A 22,469-nucleotide genomic window follows, 5' to 3' on the forward strand; every position below is an offset into this window, starting at 1 on the left:
TTTTAATCTTTTAAATTTATTTTTTACAATTTGAGAGCAAAAAATAAAATAAACAAAACCCACAATTTTATAGGGATGACTGAAAGATGGAATGATTTATCAGGTATTTGGTGAAATAATGGACAGCTTGAAATAGTTCCCACTGACATTGATAAATTGCATATGAATACTGCCTACACGATTGGTGAAAGAGCCCAATACAGTGCTATTATTTAATACTGTACACAAGTCATTGTAATCAATTAAAGTGCAGCTTTAAAATAGTGTTTTTGTCCATAGAACGGATGTCACATCCTGGTAGCTACTCCTGGAAGACTTAACGACTTTGTGAACCGAGGCCGCATCGCCTTTGGATCTGTTAGGTTTTTTGTATTGGATGAGGCAGACAGAATGTTGGACATGGGTTTTCTGGGAGACATGGAAAAAATGCTGAATCATGCTTCAATGGTGGCAACGGTAGGTTAAATAACTAACTTATATTTTTAATAATAACATAGGTAAGTGATGGTTAAATTCTAAATTTTAACTTACCAAAACTGATTTCAAATCTTGAATAATCTATTTCTGAATCTCAAATTTTGAATCCTGACCCATTATCATTCTTAACCATTTTTAACTGTAGAGCAAAAAACCGCCAAGACAATAAAAATAGTAGCTTTTATTTTTAAAGATTTCTATTTCTTATATTTTTAGATTTTTAGTTGATTTTTTCTTTGAAAATAAATGGCTTTTACATACAAATTTAAAATGTGCAACTTACAAAATTGCAAGTTTTGCCAAAATTAGAAAATATTTTTTTACTTGACTATACTGATACAAAGTATACAAAATTTAGTTTATTAATAAGGCTACCTATGATATTCTACACTTATTTGTCAGTATAGGAAACAAAATGTTTATTAGGTGAGATAGAGTAATTGTTCCAAGTATCTAAGAGTATCAGATGTAATATACTTGTAAAAATGTTCACTTTTTGGATGACTTTTATTTATAAAATATATTTAATTTAACATATTACATTTTAACACTTAAGGTTACCAAAACATATAATACGACTGGAAATCTGATTACATAGTAAGGTATCTTCACTGATAGGAGACTTATTACAAACTCTTTCTAATACCATACTAATTTTCTAAATGTAACGTGAAACATCCACTCGTAGAAATACATTGTAAACACAGCACACCACCATCTGCCTGTTGGTTTAGTTAACCACCTAAATTCATTCAACTGAATTTTGAAGCTTATGTTACAATCTAAAGCTAGAGAAAAAACATCATGTGTTCTTCACATTATAGGACTGTTTGATAACAAAAAAATGAAACCAAGAATACCACTCCGTTTGAAATATTCAGGGAAATTATTATATTTTGGTGACTAAATTATATTATCAATAGATAATAGAGTGGGGTTCCAGAATATAACTCTTTTATATGCAAAACCTTTCAAGCCAGTCCTAGCCATACTTGTACAATGAATATTTAAAAAAAAAAATGTAAACTAAAAACTTTACAAACATAGCTGGAGGGGGAAGCCAGAGGGGTAGGGGTGAGGACTTTTGGTCAGACACTTGTCTACATGGTAGTAATCTTGGGGGGGGGGGGAATTAGCTTTATAATAATCTTTCCTCTTAAAACCACACATTGATTGGACTATAAGGATGTACTGTAATGACATGAGTGATATTCAGTATCCAATAAGTCACATTGAGTATATCCAATTAATAACATACACTATAAAAGATTTTGATCAATACGAGGATAGATTTAAAGGTTAATTTAAACTGTAAAGAAGAGAAAGAAAAAAAGTAACTGGACGGAGCCAATATATCCTAAGGACCGGCATGCTGTCTGTGCATACGCAAGACAAAACAGTATCAGTAGAATGTCTTTGTGCACTGACACATTTTATAAGGCAGAGAGTGATTTTTACTGTGTGCACTGGCATTAACAACATATTAAATTGAGTCCACTTTTCAGTGCATTGTATAATTTTATTACTTTTAGATTTATTTTATGTCATGCTTATGATATTAACTTGAAATATATTGTACACCTAACTTGAATTTTTTCTTCCCATGTCTGTGCTCATGATGTTAGCAGAAAAAGGTAATAAGTGTAACAAATAATTGGTAATGAACTTTGTCTTATTTACTTTTTCATCAAGCTCACCAGATTTCTTCTGCATGTGTTACCGTTTGTGTTGGGAGTATTATGAATAGATATTTGTTTAGGGTCATTCCATATCAAATCAATCAATGGTCTGGACATTGACCTGTCAGATTTTTATGATTTTTCTATGGAAGTTGTACCTACCAAGACTGGTTAACCCATTGCGGATCACTGACGAGCTGGGCCTCAGGTCGCAAAAGCGGTCTGCTTTTAAATTTCCCTCCAAATAGTTCTTTTAATGTCTAATAGATCGGGCTATCGTCTTCACTTGTCAACTAAGAGTATTTAACAACGGTCTACGTTTAGAGTTTTCAAAAGTTTTATAAGTATCCTACAGATCACAGTTGTATGTCGAAGTTGAAAAATCATTCATATGAGTTTACTCTCTGCTTTTTAGCGCTTCTGATTGGGTGTTTTCCTCAGTTGTTATTATAATACTTTTGAGGTTAGTGACACAACGAAAAGATGCAGACGTACATGTTGGCGGGTTTAGTCTAGACAATGGCCCGGATGTAATCGCTTCGCCCGAGCCGCTTTATTTAGACTATGATTCAGACATCATCCCTGCCACCCTGCAACCTTGCTCGCGTGTTATCGTTCCTACATCACGGATACCCCAGCAGGCCCATGTTGCATCTAAACGAATACCTTCACAGCTGAATTTTCTAGTATACGATGGCGAGCGATACTGTGGCGTACCATTGCTGTTTGTGCGGCCGCTGACCGTAAATTAATTCGTGCCCGCACGCCAAAACAATACGATCCGCAATGGGTTAAAATGCATAATTTTACCTTTTTCTTCGTTTTGACTTTTGAAGCTTTTAAAATCCTCTAGAAGGCAGTTTTTGGTTATATCTCTGAACAACATGTAGCAAAGAAATTATTCAAACAAAATAGATCAAATTTGGGCATTCCCTTCCATTTTAAATGCTCTTCAATATGATATATTGTATGATTATGTTTTGTATTTTTAGAGTCCTTCCAAAAATGGTTTTTGTGTAATCCAGAATACGCTCCCTTCAATTTTTGGGAAAGATTATGAGTTTGGAAAGAAGCACTTACCACTAATAAACTCCTTTAGGTAGCGAAACAAGTGAATGTCGCTCGGTGCCAAGTCTGGGCTGTACGGTGGGTGGTCAATCTTTACAATCTTTTCATCAATGATATTGACGAAATCTTTCGTGATTACTGATGGCCGGCCAGATCATGGTTCATTATTAAAATTTTCACGTCCATCTTTGAAAACATTCACCCACTTCCGTACTTTGCTGGTACTCATCACATTACACCCATTACTTAACTTACCTCTCTTTTGACTGTCAATGTTTTTATATCTAATTTGGTTTGTACTTCTAAATTTACATTATTATTATAATTTTTAAATACAAGTTCTATTAATAATTATTTTTATTAATAATATTTTTGACAATTTAGCTAGTTTAAATATGAATTAACATTGCAGAGCCATATCTTTTTAATATTGTCTTTTATAATTATTAAACAGAGTGTATTCAATCACACATTCAGACTGGGTCTTGAAAAGTAGAAAGTGTCAGTCTGTCCTGGAAGAACTTTAAACAAGAATGTTGATAAATTGGTGAAAGATATTTACAACTCTGATGGCATTAGTAAAATGATGGTAAAACAGATAATGTCACCATTATAAATAAAGATAGAAATGTACAGGTACAAAAGAGATTAGTTGTAGCTAATTTATAGAAATTGTAGAGTTTATTTAAAGAAAAATCTCCAGCTCAATTCAAATTAGTTTTTCAAAGATGTGTAAACTTAGGCTCAAGGACTACATCCTTACTGAGAGAACAAATAAAAATTTATGTGTTTCTGCTCATTGCATCAAAACATAAAATTAATGAGTGGAACAAAAAATACAAAATGTTGTCCAGGATGATAGAATACATTTCAAATCTGATCATTCTTGCCCGGCCAAGATAATGTACAATCCACCTTCTCAGTACTGTTACATTAATGTGTGTAAAGAATGCCCAAGTGGTAGTGAATTAAATGACTTACTGTATAACAAATTTAATAAAAACTTAACAGAAGATCATATAGTAATTAATTATAATTTAGCTAAAAGTTATTCCTTCATCATATAAAATTAAATACAATCCTTTCACTGGACAACCAACCAACCAAGCTATCCTACATCCCTTTCATTATTTATTACAAAATTAAAACATTTTCAGTATGTTTTCATATAAGATTGTTTGTAATACAACTTAGTTGCCTTTTATATTTACCAGAAAAAGGAGGTTTACATAAAGGAAATTTTGCGATTGAAGCCAAGTGGCAGTTCTGTGCAACATGTCACGGCAAGAGTGCATGCGGTGGTTTTGGTAGTACCAGTGAAACAGTTAGCTGCTAAAGCCAGTTTACAAAGGCCATATGACCAACAAATATTAACACTACTTTATGATTTTGCCTCTGATAAAATTAGTGATATTGACTTGAGTTCTTTAGGAATGGAACCTAACGAATTGATTACAAAATACTTGCTTCCTCGGCTTAGTAAATAAATGGTAATTGTTGGTACAAATAATTGAAACTTTTTGTACCATTCTCAGAAAATCAAATTACTGTTAAGCTTTATTATTTCAGCCAGGATGAACCACTTGAATGAATAATTTCATTGTACCAAGTAACAAAACTAACTGTTTTTGAATGTATCACCTCTAGTTTTGTGACAGTAGCGTATGAAAATTCTTTAAGGCTGGGATGTAGCATATTGAAACAAAAAATAACATGTATAGAGTAAACATTTACACCCAAAAGATGTTTACCAAGTGTGCATTAGAGGTGCCAAGAAACACTTGTGATTAATGTGAAAAGTTCAAAAAATTTAATTTAATAGTTCGCCATTAGAGAAAAGTGTATTGCAATAAAAGCTTTGAAAGATTGAAGGTTAATACTTTATTAAAACATTCAGTACATACAAATGTTTTGCTAGAAGTATTAACCAAATAGATGTAAAATATTGATAAACAAAGGGAGAAGTTTGACACCTAACTGATAGTAGAACACCTTATTTACTTAATGTACAAGCAGTGGCTGCTCACACAAAATCAGTGTGTACTCCAGTAGGAAAATATTTAAAAAAAGTAAGAACCTCTTAATGTTCCCCTCTGAAATTTTGCATATATGTAGTCAGTTATATTGTACATAACATTTTTTTTTTTTGTTCAAAAAAAATTGAAGGGACGTATGTAGGAAAAACCATTTTTGGAAGGATAAAAAAACAAAATATAGTCATGTAATGTATTAAATTAAAGAGCATATAAAATGGCAGGGAATGCCTCAAATTTGAGCTATTTTGTTTGACAATGCTACATGTTGTTTAGAACATACTGAGATATGATTAAAATCTGCCTTTATGAGGATTTTTTAAAGCCTCATAAACCAAAATGCAGAAATATGTAAAATTAGTAATTTTAACTAGTAGGTACAACGTACATTTAAAAAGTCATCAAAATCAGAGAGTACAAGGTCCTAACTTAATGTTGTCATAGGTTAATTTGAAATGGATTAAGCTTGATTTGTATTAGTTGTATGGTTTCTTAAATTAAATTTTGTTTGTTTACTAACGATTAATAATTACCTGTTTACTTTGCAGGGAGAACGTCAGACTCTTATGTTCTCTGCAACGTTCCCAGATGAAATTCAGCAGCTGGCTGGACAGTTCCTGCACAACTACATCTTTGCTGCTGTTGGAATAGTGGGTGGAGCTTGTGCAGATGTAGAACAGATTTTCTATCAGGTTGCAAGAAATGAAAAACGTAACAAATTAAAAGAATTGCTTTTGCAAGACAATGATAAAGTACTAGTCTTTGTTGAGACGAAACGGAACGCTGATTTCATTGCAGTGTATTTGTCCGAACAAAATATCCCCACCACAAGCATCCATGGAGACAGAATGCAGCGAGAGCGAGAGATAGCTCTCAGTGATTTCAAATACAACAGGATGAGAGTGCTCGTCGCAACAGCTGTTGCTGCTCGTGGTTTGGGTAAGTTGTGTTGTTTATTGTCATTGAATTCTTCCTTACCAACCCTTAACCATTTATTAAAGTATTAAGTAATTTTGAGCAACAATAGTAGTAAATGATTTGGTTTTAATGTCAGATAATATTGACGTTTATACTATCCTTATTTATATTTTCCTCTAAACAGTATTTTTTTTTAATTGATTATGGTTAAAATGATTGATGGATGAAATCCAAAAAAATACCAAAAGGAGTAAAAAATTAAAATCTTTAAAATCTCTTAAAAAATGTTTATTTACATTTGAAAGCTTAATAAAAAGGACTATGTGTTCCACAAGTCAACATTTCAGTACTTTTTCAAAATCAAATGTCTTATTTCCTCACTACGGCAGACTCAATCAATATTGTCTGCCATTTGGACAACAGTAACAAACTAGATGGTTGCTCAACAAATTTGTCACTCTCACAAGATAAATATGGCCACAGTACACAATATACAAGAAATGGCTAGTATAATGTGGCGGCACATTCTAACCTCAAAGCAATGCTCGTGCGACGCGAACTTGAGTCAGTGGCTTCTACCAGGTGGCTACTGCGATGTGGTAAAATCAGATTACAAGTGAATGCAAGCACAAACATGGAAGTAAAGTATCTTGCCGATAGATGGAACCACTTTACAGACAAAACTACTTAAAGGAAATCAGTAATAGCAATGCATTTACGATAATACAAAAATACTGAGGCTAAACGTCATATGACGTCCTTACTCATTATGTAGAGTTTACACGCACTCCTTAAAGGGTTAAACCCAGTACTTATTGCTCATTGCATTATTTACAGTTTGACAGAATGTGTGGAACAGTGATATTTAAAGATAAATCAAGGTATGTTGCCTGTTTTCTTTTTCTTGCAATGGAGTAGTTTATTGTAGTAGCTACCAAAATGTCAGACTCAAACACTAAAGAGTACTTCTTCCTGAAGATTTACGTCATCTATGTGATGTAGTGTGATGTAAATAACTGGTCTTATGGACCACAAAACCTTGGCAGTTTCGTCAGGATTGTTCTCCAATGCATTATTCCCACATAATTCAGAACTCCATTTCCCCCTGATATAGGACCTTGTGATTTCTGGTTGTTCCCTCATAGATTATGGGTGTTCCTTTTAGGGTCCTGATTTAAGTCCAGGAATTAAATGCCAAGTGCTCATTAGTCCATTCTGAATTATGGCTTTTAAAGAATTGCTTACAAAAGTCAAAAGTATCAAGTGGTGGAATAAATAAATTGTTTGAGCCTCAAGAAGATTATTTTGACGATCACTTGTCAAAACTTGTTGATGAATATATAACACTTTTCCACATTAAGGTTTGGGCAAAAACTTAATCCTGTTGTGGTTCATGTTTGTTTTCTGTTGGACAGATATCAAGGGAGTGGCACATGTGATAAACTATGACTTGCCTAAATCGATTGACGAGTACGTCCATCGCATCGGTAGAACTGGACGAGTGGGTAATCGTGGAAAGGCTACATCGTTTTTTGACAGTGAAGCCGATGGGCCTTTGGCTTCCTTCTTAGTTAAAATTCTGCAACAGGCCAATCAGGAAATACCAGACTGGATGGATTCTGCCTCATATGGTGGTGGTTCTAGCTTCTCCATGGGCAGGAACTTTGGCGGCACAGACTTCCGAAAGGTAAGGCATTGTTGTGCTACTAGTTATCACATCAAAAATAATTTGGTTTAGCCTCAAACATCTACATACTGTTATAGAAGCTATTATATAGGATGATAATAAACAGAAATTACAAGAGTTATTCTTGTAGGTTTTGAGATATATGAAGAGTTTCTCTGCTAGATTTATCAAATATTACCATGTTCAAAGTAAGCCCCTCCAGCGTCAATGCACTTTTGAAGTAGGATTTTGCGCTCGCTAAATAAGCACCCAACCACTAAATTTTTTGAATAGAGTTACTATAAATATTTCGAAGAGATTCCGAAGAAAAGTGACTACTGCACACATGTTTCTTTAGATTGAAGAATAAACAGAAGTCTCATATAGGGAGATCAGGTGAATAAGTTCAATTTAATTCAAATTCTCTTTATTTACAAATTTATTCATGAATGTACAGTTCATATAATTGAATAGCGTCATACATAACACTAAACTATTTATTTATCATTAAACTACATTTTCACATTAGTCTAAAACTATTTAGCAAACTATACATATTTAGTAAATCTAAAAAATCTTCCTACTTTATAGTTTGGTTCTGTGAGGTGATGGAAAAATATTCCTCTAAAGAGTATAAAGTTTTATCTATTAGAAAACATTTGTCTCTTTTAAAATATATTCAAATTTGCTTCATATCTAATGTTATGAGGTAACTTTCAGAAATTTAACTTTCATATAGCTTGGTTTTCTTTCGTACATTTTCGTATAGTGACGAGTTGTGATTGTGTTTCTTTTATTTCTAGTATTGTAGGAGTGAAATTGGCAATTTGTCTTTTGAATAATTAGATTATTTTTTGCAATAAGAATTGAATCAAGGATATACAGTATGAGTTGAATAGTATGAATACACTCTGTTTATTTTTTGTGGATGAAGATGGAGGAATGGAATTTGGGACACCTTTGTAGGAAATATAAGTAAACTTTTTAGTCACTGTTACAACTTGCTCATTTCCCCAAAATGGGAATTTGGGGGGGGGGGAGCAGCTCAAAATTTTGAAATGTAAAGACCCATTGACATCTCATTTGAAAGGTCTTGTTAAAAGAAGAACAGTGGAAACTGAGCTTACTACCTCAACCCAGTACAAAATGGCAGCTTATTGAATTTAAGTTAAAAGCATCGATAGATTGTGCTCAATCAATGGGCAAAAATAGAAAAATGAAACTCAGGACCCCCCTCTAGGAAACAAAAGCGAACCATTTCCTCAAAATGGGCTTTTTGGGAGTACGAGTACCACTAGTAATTACAATTACGTTAGCAATAAAACGGCTAAAACTTACTAACTTTTCTATATGATGTTCATGCTGTCCCAGGACAGTTTGACAATGTCCAAGCCTCTTATAGAAACTTGAAACGGCACGCTGTATGGATTCACGCAGGGTTTTTTTAAATTTGCGCTACAATTCTGTTCCTAAGGTCATTAATGCACTGGAGTTTCATTTTATAGACGTTTTTAATGTGACCTCACACAAAGTAGTCAAGTTGAGATAGATATGACGAGCTTGGTGGCCACTCGTTACTTCCTCTTCTGTCTATCCAGTGATTTGGAAAAATATTGTTTAAATACTCACGGACATGCAGGTTATAATGTGAAGGTGCTCCATCCTGCTGGAACCAAACTTCATTACAGTTGTTGGTTGCTACTTGGATAACTGGATAATGTAACATTTCTTAGTAAACCTCAGCATTAAGGTTTCCATCAATAAAAAAAGGACCCAACAAACTTATACCTCACAATGCGATGCAAAACTTTTAATTTTTCAGGGTGCTGGGTACATTGTTCTCACATCCAATGAGGGTAAACATCAACCCAATAACGAGCACTGTGTCTGTTAACTTTACCATTAACCATGAAAGTTGCTTCATCTGAGAAAGCAATGTTGTTTAATCTAATTGTATTATCATCAATGTTCCACATCATTACTTCACAAAATTCTACTCGACGATCAAAATCGTCCTCACTTAGCTCAGGAACTAAACGAATTTGGTCTTCAACATTGCACATTTCCTGAAAACTTTGGATTGTTTTTTGAACTCCTGATTTCAATACAGGATTTTGATTGGGATGTGTCATTAAATAAATTCCTTATTTCCATCATTAGATCTCACCCGGTCTCCGTAGCCTTATATCATCAAGATCATAATACGCTCTTGTTCACTTCACTCTATTTCAATGCAAAGTATATCACAAAAACATGTTTCCAACCAGAAACTAAACATGATACTGGACTTCATCAAAACTGATAAGATAAGTGAGGCTTGCCCTGCAGCAGGTTGTAACTGTAAAACATGTTTGAGTTTGTGAGGAAAGTGGTTGTTTAATGAAGCTATTTACGTTCTCAATTAATTTTTTATTGAGTTCAATGAGCTGCTATTTTGTACTGGGTTGAGGTAGAAATCTCTAATGTCCACTGTTATTCTTCTTTTCAAATAAGATGTCACTTAATGGGTCTTCACATTTAAAAATTTCACATACAAATAATTGCAAGAAGGTTCACACACACCAAATTATGTAATCTTCAAAGTTTAAGGCATAATATGTTGTAAAAAATATTTATTTATGTGTCAGCTACATTTTCTATCCAGGTAAAATTGAAAAAAATTAAACATACTCAACTATTCAAGTTATTATAACCAAGAACTTAATAAAAGTTAGTTAAGTTAAAAAACACTAAACACTGTAACAACCCGAAAACAATAATCGCACTACCTCTTGTGTTCTACCTCTGGACTTTTACTTCACACTAATTTTTGGAACACTCTGTATTTTCATTGAATCAACAAAACATTTTGCATATTAAGTTCAAAACTAAACACAGTACACCAAATCTCTCGTCTATCATATTACTCATTGCTGAACAACATTTATTCATTGGAGACAACAGTATGTCATCTCTTCCACTTCCAAAATATTTGTTAATTACAAAATTAAGCAAACCATTATTAAATTTGCCCATCCTAGTTGGTGATAAAAGTATAGTATTAAAAAGATATACATATAATTGTGTTATCCTAGTATTTACAATAAGATTTTCCAAAATACAACACGATTTAATCGTAACTTTATAGAGTATAAAATTACTTCTTTTTTGTTTTAATATTTTAATAGTAATTTTACTGTGGGAAAAATATTTTTTAATTTTTCTTACTGTATTTAATATAAAAGTATAAAATTCGATATTGATAGTTTGAAAAGTAAAGATAACAAGAACACAAACGTCTATCTGATAACACAACTGGTATGGCGTGTGCAGCATCTGTTGCATGATAAAAAAGATGTAGGCCTAGATGACTTACCAACATGGCTACATAAAATATTAGTATAAATGTCATAGTACATATGCTAACATAGAGAATCATAAGTTTACGATGTTTCCTGACTTATAAACTTAGCTACATATAACTTGTTTGTCTTTTTCGGCAAGACTGGTGTAGGCTAGTCCACTCGTCCTAATGTGCTATCAGATTTTTTGTCTGGTCTCTCTTATTCAACTTTAATTTGAGTAACAGTAAGGTGGAAAGAAAATATATTTGTAAATAATTCAAATTTTGGTTCTGGCTACTTAATTTTTTACTTTTATTAGTGTTAAATGAGTGTAAAAATTAATCATTGATGTTTTCTAAAAGTTTTATTTTTTTTCAGACTGATTCATTCAATAATGGACCCCAGCCTCAATCTGCAGAAGCAGAAGAAGAATGGTAGTTTTGCTGTGTATTTTAAATAGATGTATATAATTATGTTTATATATATCGTAAGTTAAAAGACTGTGATCAAATGTATAATAAGGACATTCCGACCAACCTTTGTCATAGCTTTGTTTATTTAGTTTTTCTTAATTCTTTTACATTGTTTAACAAAGAAGCCAAGACTACTGAGACATGAGTGCCTTTCTCTGATGCTGATTTTTTTAGTCTGAGACATGTGACATTTAATCTTTTTAAAGTCAAAATTATGTATTAGTTTTGGTGCACAAATAGCAATCCATTAATTTTACTAGTTTGGACAAAGGCTAATAATAAAAATTTTCAAAGCCGTCTGTTTTGAACAGTGATTTTGCATTAAAAAGACAACATTGGCGTGTGATACTTAAAGAGTTTAAATGTTTCACTTGAACATGTGTTTGGGCATAGTTACTATGTTTTAATATGTTCCTTAAGAGGGAGGATAGCTTTTGTTTATTTTCTACTTTCAAAATGGGATTTAGCCCACTTAAGTTTTTGATATTTTCTTCTGATTAACAGTAATATTTTTGTCTTTTTAGTAATAATTATGATTACTTGCTTCACTGTATCACTTAATTGTTGTAGGTGCTATTTATCAAGTGAGCTTCAATGTTTGATCGCTTGACCATACCTTGTTGAAGCCAAAGTACTGTTTTTACTTAATAATTTAGCTGTTGTCATATTTTGTTCTATAGCGTAGAAAAGTATTATTTTGAATGTTAAGATGTTTCTTAATTGTTTACGAAAATACAAGAGTAGAACTTGTTAAAGTAAAAACTAACAACAATCTATTTTTATTGTAAAGTAATACAAACAGGATTATCGATCTTAGTAATAAGATCTTATTATTATATAGGTAGGACACTTTTTAAAGTTACATGATGTAAGTTTGAGCGAATTGTTTCATAAACAATCTTCAAACTAATAATTTACTATAATTTCCTGTCATATTGGTTTTTTTATTAAGTTAGTTGATAATACAAATTTTTGTTAAAGTACTATTATCAGTGGTTTTATTTTGAATTCCTTTAATGTTGTTTACCTAATCAAGTACTGTTTTGGGGATATCATGTTTTACTACCCTGTCCTTAACTTTTAATGTGGTTTTATGTGAGTCTCAACAAACTGTCAGTTCTGCCACAATTCCATGTTATTGTATAGTACAGACAGTACACTATACTATGGATGTTGTTCAGTAAGTAATAAGGCAATCACTGTATCTCGGAAGGGGGTTTTTTAGCAGTTTCAGTGTTTTCAGCTGTTAGTAATATTTAGTTGAGTACTCTCGCTGTCACAAATGGAACCAGAATACTGCCGGATTACAAAAAAGCCGAAATAATGTATTTAGTCTCAAAAACTTTGTTGTTGTACCGGTAAATAAATAATGTTGTAGATGTAGCTTATATTGGTTACTGATAACTTACTTAACATTAAAACATAAAACCAATATTTAATACCTTTATTTTTGGTGAGCCCTTTTGATAGCAAGGCTCTTCTTCAGACACATCACAAAAGTAAATACGTATTTACTTTTGACTTCATTATCTTCAGACACATACGTATTTACTTTTGTGATGTGTCTGAAGAAGATAGCCTTGCTATCGAAAGGCCTCACAAACAATAAAAGTATTAAATATTGGTTTTATGTTTTAATGTAAGTAAGTAAATATATAGCCAATCACAAAATAACTGATTTTCCCCGGGAATTGGCATAGTCTTGTCTACGTTCTTGTAAAAACTAAGAATGAAGACTATTTTTAACCTTTTTAGTGTAATAACATTGTATCTATGTAGCATGTGTATCTATTAGACATAATTGCAAGATTGTGGGTCAAAGCCACGTCATGAAATAATTTAACATCAGCGTGACTCACCCAAAGTAAATGTTTGGTGTGGATGCAAGTCCTTGTTGCCATTTTCATATTATTTGTAGGAAAAAAACCTTTAATGGAAATATTTACTATGATATGCTAGAGCTGTAAATGTTTCAACTAGATGGTACTCCCAACACTGTGTACGTGCTGCATTGACCTTAGTTTTCCAAACAGGTGAATTGGTAGAACAGGTCCAATTGCATGATCACCAAGGAGCGCAGACATTACACCACTTGATTTTTGTTGGCATGTAATAACCTTGTTTACTCTTAGAAAATCTATAACCTTGAACACCATTGTGAAAGAATTCTTGCAGCAGTAGCTTCCATTACAATCGATACGTTGGCAGAACTGATTATCACTTAGTTATATGAAGAAGGTGCTCATACTGCTCTATTTTAAATGTATAAAATAACTAGAACTTCCCTTCTACATAAGTATTGTCATTTAAGTATTTATTTTTAATTCTGTTTAAATAAACTTCAAATCGGGTACTTCTTATATAAACACCATTGTTGTGTAATTATGTGCAATTTTAAATAGTGTAGCTAATTTGGTTGTCACGACTCAGTTACTTGATGTACTTCATCAAACTTCTGGCAAGTTACAATAAAAAAATAACTGGCTTGATCTGAAATAATGCTTAAAGTGTTCAGGTTATAAATATTCTTGTGCTCCGTGATTAAGAAATCCAAATTGTCCATCCAAAATGAAGTAAGTTTTTGTATTCAAATAGCAAAGACAATTTAGATGAGTATTTTTTAAGATACTGATTACTAAGTACCAGCAAACTTCTTTTACTGAATTTTTTTTATAATTTGAGTTAGAAAAATATAACAGAATTTTTTTTTTAATTTTAATAAATTTATTTTTCAGAATAACATTTAAATGATTTAATATTAAATTCTTTTCTTGTAAACTACAATTATTTCTAGAAACACTGATATTTTTGAAATGTTTGTATCTTGAAAAATAGATGAGCTGTGATTAAAATAAGAAACCCTTACAAAATCGTGCCTGGCATTTTGAGAAAAATTACCAGTTCCAGGGTTAAATGTAGGATTCAGACTATTCAGTTTGCTTTCTTGGGGGGGGGGGGGGGGGATTAAAATACTATCATTACAAACTTTAGGGAGAAACGGGCTAATTTTGTGAACAAATTCAAGCTGTTAATTGTTGAGATGTAATAGTTACGTAGTTTTGAAAAACGGGGGACACTATGAGGATATTCTTTTTGAGTGGCATTCCAACCAATCCTGAGATAAGTGATAGTTTGAAAAATAATCCTATCTCTTGATCCATTTTAGATTTAAGTTTAAAGATGGGGTCCTGAAGTTGGAGAGTGAAACTGGCTTTTTAAGTATCTCTGAAAATTTTCTCCAATATTTTATTGAATAGTTATAACAAATTTTCAGTCACAATTTGAACTATTTTAGGCCACTTTAGTGTGGAGAAAATCTTAAGTCTAAACGGAGACTGAAGTCGTAGTTCTTAGTTCACAGTTAACACACTTATGATGTAATAAATGAAGGCATTTTATTATAACTGATTAAAATCCCAATAAAAACAAACCCAGACAAAGATGAATAACGACAAACATTTACTATAACCTGTTTAACTTTGACAGGTGAAGTCTATAACTAATGGGGTGTTAAGGGAGTTTCCAAGACCAATGGGGTATAGCCTGAAGGGATTATCGAAATGCGAATAGTCTTCCAGAGAACCTAGGAATGCCCATGTAAAATTATTGTACACGGTCCAATAGTTTTTATATGATTGAGTAATACACAGATACCATTAGATTTCTACATAATAGTATAGATTTACAATGCATGTATTAATACAAAAAGCTGCTACTGTGAAATTTGATCAGTTTTCCTAACTAAAATAAAACCTAGTGAATTTCAATAAGAATTTTATTCAGCTTTTAAATAAAGAGATATTGCAATAGGCAATGTTGTATTTAAATTCTATCAATCTTTAAATTTAAACCAGTAGCCTAGTAGATATAATTAAAAATCCCCAGTCTACTCAGTAGGTAAGTTTTCTAAAAAGAAAAATACAATTTAACATCACCTAAATCAGTAGATGACTAAGTGATAAAAGGGATTCATAAAAAAATATACATAATACGTTGATACACACACATTGCAATTACATGATCTAAAATAAAATGATATTATAACTAGACAATAGACAAATGTCTTTATTTACATGTTCTTCAAGTATAGTAAAAGTCATATTATGTTTAAAACATCACAGTTAATGTATTAAAACTAATATTGTTAACAATAAATGATGTCAGGATGCGTCTTGGAATCTGCATGCTACTAGGAATTTCTCAAGGGCGTAAAATGATTGGTTTACAAAGGAAGTTGTGGAGTTTCCTCTTCAGAGCTTCTCCCTTTAGTCTTTTTATAGTGTCTGGTAGTGGTCCAGAGTTTTCGGCCAATCTAAGATGGCTTTTCTTCAAAAAGTCCTGTATGGTGTGGAGGCACAACAAAGTTGGATGTGTGGATGTTATGTGAGTGGAGGTCTTTCCCTGCTTGGAGATTCAGCTGATGAGCATACAGAATTACTCCTTGAATATACAGTCCAGTAACAGTCAATATTCCCATGGATTGGAAAGCATGTTTGCAGCTTTGTTGGGGTTTAAGATCAGCAAGGGTTCTTGTGGCGTTTTTCTGTAGTATGTATGACCACCCTGTTGAGATTTCCAGCAGAGGATCCACTCCACACAATAAGCCTGTACCTCATTTGGGTTTCCACTAGTGAGTGAATGGTAAGCTGTCATTGCTGCCTCAAAATTACCAGTCCATTTTACCACCGGACAACTTAGATGCCAGTACTGATTTTTTACAGAGGCTGTCTATGTGCTCAGTCCAGGTGAGATTCCTGTCTAGAGTGACACCAAGGAGTCTTACATGGTTTTCAGTTGTTACGTCAGATATGTTAGGAATGTGGTTTTTTACTGAAATTTACTTGTATTGTTTTTAATGGGTTAATGGCCAGTTCATTTCCTCTGCAATAGGAGAGCCTTCACAAAGCCTTATTTTGCAGTGTTAGATGCAGTAATGTTACACTCCTTCAGCAGTGGCATTTTTGATCAAGAATGTTGTGTTATCTGCATACATCACACATTGTGATCTTGAAGGTATGTTGGAAAATCATTGACAAAGAGGACTTTGCCTAAGACGGATCCTTGAGGTATTCCTCGTGTGACAGGAATTGAGTGCAATTGATACGTTTTTAAGGCCAAGTGTAGTGCTCTACATCTCAACTATTTGGAATTGTCCTGACAGATGACTTAGGAACCAGTTGTTGTTGACTGTACTTCTGATACCTAAAGATGATAGTTTTTTTAAGATCAAATCATGTCCTAGGCAGTCGAAAGCTTTACTGTAGTCAAGGAAAAGTGCAGAGAATTAGTTTTTTTGTCAATAATATATTTAACAAGGTAAATAATGGCAGAAGTGGTAAATTTTCCTTTCAAAAACCCATGTTGAGATTTGGTAATTAGATTTAATTGCTGTAGATCTTTCATAAGTCTATTATGAACCACTTTTTCCATTATTTTTGAAAAAGTAGAAACCAATGATATGGGCCTATAATTTTGTACTTCCGTTGTTGGTCCCTTTTTGTGTTTTGGATACAACTTTGGATATTTTCAATGCAATGGGAAATTTACCAAGGGTAAACGATTTGTTTATAATGCTCACTAAAGGTGGTGTTGGTTCTTCAGCACAATGTTTTACAAGTATCAACGAATATTCGTCCATTCCACTCGATGGTTTTGATTTAAAGGAGTTTATGACAACTCCTAAGTTAGTTGGGGTTTAAATTGATGAAATTTGGCAATCATCTATTTTAGGCAGGTTGCCATTTTGGTTTCCAGAGTCTGTTGGTTCTGTTTTAGTCAATTCAGTTACCTCAGTGAAGAGAGTATTCTGCAACTTGACAGAATACAGATTGTCAACTACTTCAATATTTGTTGTGACACAGATTTGAGATTACAACTATTGTTGTTGTCCGTTTCATTGTTTACTACACTCCATAGGGCTTTGCTTTTGTTGTAAGCAGATTCAATGTTAATTGTCACAGTAACGGCCGGAGCGGCAAAATACGGTACGAGTTTCGCGTTATAAACTTATTGGAATCGTCCTACAGAACAAAACAATATAAGGTTTAACGGGGTGGGAATGAGAAAAACTAAGTTCTAAAACATAAAAAATGGAACAACTGTTCACGCGCGGAGCAATATTTCCATGTACATCCACGTCGGGCGTCACGTGACCTTTTGTAACCGTGATGACGACATCAGATGCGGCACCATCTTTGCAAACTACATGAAAATAATACTGAAATGAGCAGAATTTTGATCTAAATGAACAATGTTTTTCTTAATTTCGAGCTACAGATTAATTAGTAGTTATCGAGTTGAGGTGAGTGCCTCCGGCCATCAGCGCGGTCAACGACGCTGATGTCAACGAAAGAAAAACATCCCTCGAGATAGTACCTATCAGTAAAATATCAAATTCTAGAGGGGCTGATCAGAAATATAAATTGAAATGTAATGCAAAGGCAATTATGTAAAATGTAAAAAACGTAATAAATCATGAAAAACACTAAGATAAATTTATAAATTGACATTAACAGAGAACACTTACCATTAATGTGTTGGCGGATGGAGCTGAGTAGCAGCAACAAAAAAGTGGTGGAGCCTGGTATGTGGGTGGGGATATTTGGCCTTTAAAAGGAATTCTGCCAGGTATCCGACAAAATGGTTACTCCGGACACCATAACGAGGGATTTTCGCCCTGACTTCTCGCCAGTGTCTCTCAATGGTGTTTGTATGTGCACTCGATCCAAACTACAGTACACGATATCTTGTGAAGCTCAATTCATGCCCCGGAGTGCTCAGATAACAGATATGCTATCGGTTTCGGCCTCAGATAATATTTAAGTAAAGATTATCCAAACACAGCACATAACAGAACATTAAAACATTAGAAAATTAACTAGTTATGAATATACCCCTACAATCTTGTTATTTATCATTTGCACCCCCCTAAAACTATATTGTTTTTGTTCAGGAGGGTGAGCAGAATACGTTGATAACGTCAAATTAGTGATTTACCAGGTCGGCCTTTAACCTTATAACTTCCGATTCAATAACGTGTGCATTTGCATTTTATTGTAGTGCTCTAAGTTTCTTGTCATAGTCCTTTTTCCTGTCCACCATAATCTCTTTTTATTTGTTGTCTCATGACATTTTGTATTTGAGCAGTACCTCTAAAAATGTATCTTTGAGGCTTTTGTTTCATTGCCATAGCAAACTCCTATCTTTTTATTATTTCTTTTAGATTTCTCTCTGGGGCAGACGATGTCAAGTGGTACTTGTAGAACTCCTTGAAATATATTGTAGGCTGTCTTTGCGTCAGAAGAAGAATGTAAAGAATCTCAGTTTTTGTTTGATAATATAGGTTTTAGGTTATCTAAATTGGTTCAGTTGAAGTGTCTTATGAAGGTTATCTGTGGCAGAGTGTTAATTTAGAATCTACTTATACTACAAATTCAGGCAGTGTGATCAGATAGTCTTGTTTGAATTATGGCTGTGTCAATGTTGTTCTCAGGTATGTTGGTGCGTAAGCAGTTAATCAAAGTGGCTGTGTTGTCAGTAATGCAGGTTGCAGGCAAGAATATAGTTTTCTGATATTGTGGGTAAAGAGTTCATCTTCAAAGTAAATTTTGTCGGTAGTTGTTTTCATCCTGTCTATGTTGATGTCTCTTATCAGTACAAGATGTTTATTGTGTGCTTGTATGTTGTCAAGGATAGTGGACATTACATTTACCCCAGCCCTTACATACTCTTTAGGGGATCTATATACTCCAAGGATGTGTATATTTTTCCCCATTGACTCTATTTTTACAAATGTTGCTTCACAGCAGAATTCTTGAGTAAGGTGGGACACAGTAACTTGTTTAGTATATTCTGCTAGTGCATCTTTGGAGTAGATGGCTACACCACCTAACCTTGATCTACTCTGCTCTGGTTAGATATTAATGGGAAGCCCTCAATTTTTGTACAGTCTGTTCCTCTTCTTGGGATTAATATTCGCGGCGGTGTTGCAATCCTGATTGTTGATCCCATGAATTTTGAATTTGTTTCTTTGTACGTGTATGAATGTGTGCCTGCATGCAGCTGCATGGAAAGTCAAGTGAATGGATTTAGATTTAAGATAAATATTTCGAAAAATTGGTATTATTGACTGTAGCAATACAATATAAAATATACTGTTCAACCCAGTAAATATATTTTATTCTATTCTTTTAGTCAATGTAGAGTGAGAACCAATAGGCTTGGATATATTATATTAAGCAAGTGGTTAAGTCTATATATGCCATCGTTCAGTGAAACAACAAATCAGTAACACTACGTTTCGAGATCTGCAATCTGATCTCTTCTTCAGGTAAAGAACTAACCTAATGCATAACCATAATAATAGAAAATTGCACACCATTGTTGGTCCGAAGACCATCATATGAATTGGGATGAAGCCAACATAATACATCGGGAACCACATTTCTTCAAAAGGAAATTAATTGAGGCAACATACATTAAATTGGCAGACCAACCAATCAGTCGAGATTAGGCCCTTTTGGTTGCCAATTCTAAAAAATGAACTAAAGAGAAAACCAAAAGTATCAAACGGATCAGATATTTGTAATAAACCAATGCGGAGTCACAATATGGTTTTAAGAAGTTCATCTCGCATGAACCAATAATAACTAAAGAGCCCATTCCTGTCCCCCTTCCCTTTTATTTCCGCCATCTTGTTTTAGCGAGCCGTGACGATTACCATTGGCTAGTCCCTCTGGTCAGTCGTAGGTGGTTAGTAGACGAGTGAAGACGTATTGTGACCTGTATTACGTAGTTCAGTTTTAATGATTAGTGTTTTGTATAGTTTTTTATTAAGTGCATGTTTATAGAGTTAGCGAAGTTGACAAACAACATGTAGGTTGTGATTCCTGACTTAGGCGTGCCACAACGCTTTGGTAAGATTTGTTTATTTGAACCTAGTGTGTAATTATGTTTTAGGTTTTAGGCAATCTGAAGAAGAGATCAGATTGCAGATCTCGAAACGTAGTGTTACTAATTTGTTGTTTCACTGAACGATGGCAAATGTCCGGAAAAATCCTGTTTCCTTCACAATCCTTCCATCGTCAAAAATAACCTTCAAACAAAGAAGTCTATATAGTTTTTTTATCCAGTCCACGAATATTTTGGTGCAGTAGAGTTAAATTTTTTTTCTAGAGTCTAGTTTTTAATTAGGTTTTCTTGTGATAAGTTTGGCCTAAAAAATATTCTTTGGCTTGGAAAGTTGGTCAATTGTCAAGTCAAGGTCCTGTGTCACTAGAGTTGGGTTAAGATCCAGGGTTGCCAGAGGGGAATCATGGTCGAAGAGCCGTGTCACTTGCGATTCCTTCGATTTGCGTACCTGTAGTGAAACACTGAAAACATTGGATTTTTCCTTGGACTTTCCTTGTCTTCCTAGGTAGTTTTTATTTTTGATTTAGGGGTTAGTTTTACATTAGAATTACTTGTTTTCTCATGTTTATTTTTCATATCAATCTGTCTAAAAACTGTAATAGATGAGCTATTTATTGTGCCCCTTACGAGTTCTAACGTGGACTGTTCCATCTGGTCCAATTCATTTTTGATGAAAGCTAGCTTTAATAAATCAGTAAAAGGAAAGCTATCATCTGTTGCCTATCTAAAAAAAAACGTTTTGAGTCATAGGAATAAGTCTGCTATTTAAGTTGCAGAGATATTGTAAATATTTTGAAGTGTTTCATTTTGTTTCGTCTCATGTTCTTCAAAAATGGTTTGCATAATAGATTTATCTTGCTTGCATTTACCAAGCTGCGTTTATAAATCTTCTAACTTGTTGACAAAGTTTTAAATTTTATGTTGATGTTTAACTTCCATTTCTGAGAGTTATTCTACCTTAGCTTCCATGTTAAGTGAGTTAGTTATAGACATATGGCAGTTTAAGGTAAGGATTTTGTTCCAGAAATCATTATTTTCTTTTAGTAAAATAGTCCCAGCTTCAGCAGCCAATGTTAGAGTCGTTTCAAAGTTTTTGATCTTTTAACCTACTATGGTCTAACAATTTGGTCTTAATTTCCTTTAATTTTAAACCTGCTGGATATGAATATGAGTTTTTAAAGTATTATTTTAGGTGAAGCTGCTATCAAGTCCTCAAAGTCCCCTTATTTAACTGAGATTGGGTTTTTTTTTTTTTTTTTTTTTTTTTTTTTATTATTGAAGTATTTTGAGTTTGATCTGCCATACATAGTTGTTGGTTTATGTTACTTTTGTTGCATTGCCATTTTGAAATTTGTTTAGTGTCCCACTTTTTCAAATCCTTCTCTATGATATTTTGGCAATCAGCATGGTATAATTGTTTTACATTCACCTGCACTTTTTAACAACTGAATACTTAACTCCTATGTTACAATTGCCACGTGGATATTTTGAGAGCATTTTGTCAGCTAAGTATAGCAATAATATAATGGTCTGGAATGCAAATGTATGCCGAAATGCACAGTTTTGCAGGGAACAAAAATGTAGAAATTATTGTCATAAAAATGTGGTTTTTTAATAACTTTGTTTTGTAGACTCCAAATTATTAAAGTTGTATATGGGGTTTGATTAAGTGACGATCAAATGCCTTAGCAACACCAACAATGAGACGTGTGGTAAAGATCACACATCACTTCTTCTTCTTCAGTTCTACTCAGTATTACTTACTCTTTACAAACTTGGTGATTTATCGTGGAACAATCAGATATTTTACAGTGAGTTCATTTTTTTGAGAGAATTATTGAGCATGAGTATTTGCATGTATAAGACTTTCTTAACCATTATTTACAAATAGATTAATTGGCCTACACTCTTTCTAACCTAAC

At 33.3% G+C, this 22,469-nt stretch overlaps 1 protein-coding gene across 1 annotated transcript in view; it reads left to right on the forward strand.

The window, feature by feature from the left end:
• Window positions 1–12,623, forward strand: part of LOC124354974 (ATP-dependent RNA helicase vasa) — a 52,583-nt gene extending 39,960 nt beyond the window's left edge. Inside the window, exons 10-13 of the mRNA XM_046805812.1 lie at window positions 280–456; window positions 5,806–6,196; window positions 7,591–7,862; window positions 11,543–12,623. Coding sequence (XP_046661768.1) covers window positions 280–456; window positions 5,806–6,196; window positions 7,591–7,862; window positions 11,543–11,602 — 900 coding nt within the window. The 3' untranslated portion in view covers window positions 11,603–12,623. The remainder of the gene's footprint in view (window positions 1–279; window positions 457–5,805; window positions 6,197–7,590; window positions 7,863–11,542) is intronic.
• Window positions 12,624–22,469: the final 9,846 nt, after the last annotated feature.

The sequence above is a fragment of the Homalodisca vitripennis genome, chromosome 2, assembly GCF_021130785.1.
Source record: "Homalodisca vitripennis isolate AUS2020 chromosome 2, UT_GWSS_2.1, whole genome shotgun sequence".
Taxonomy (NCBI): Eukaryota; Metazoa; Arthropoda; class Insecta; order Hemiptera; family Cicadellidae; genus Homalodisca; species Homalodisca vitripennis.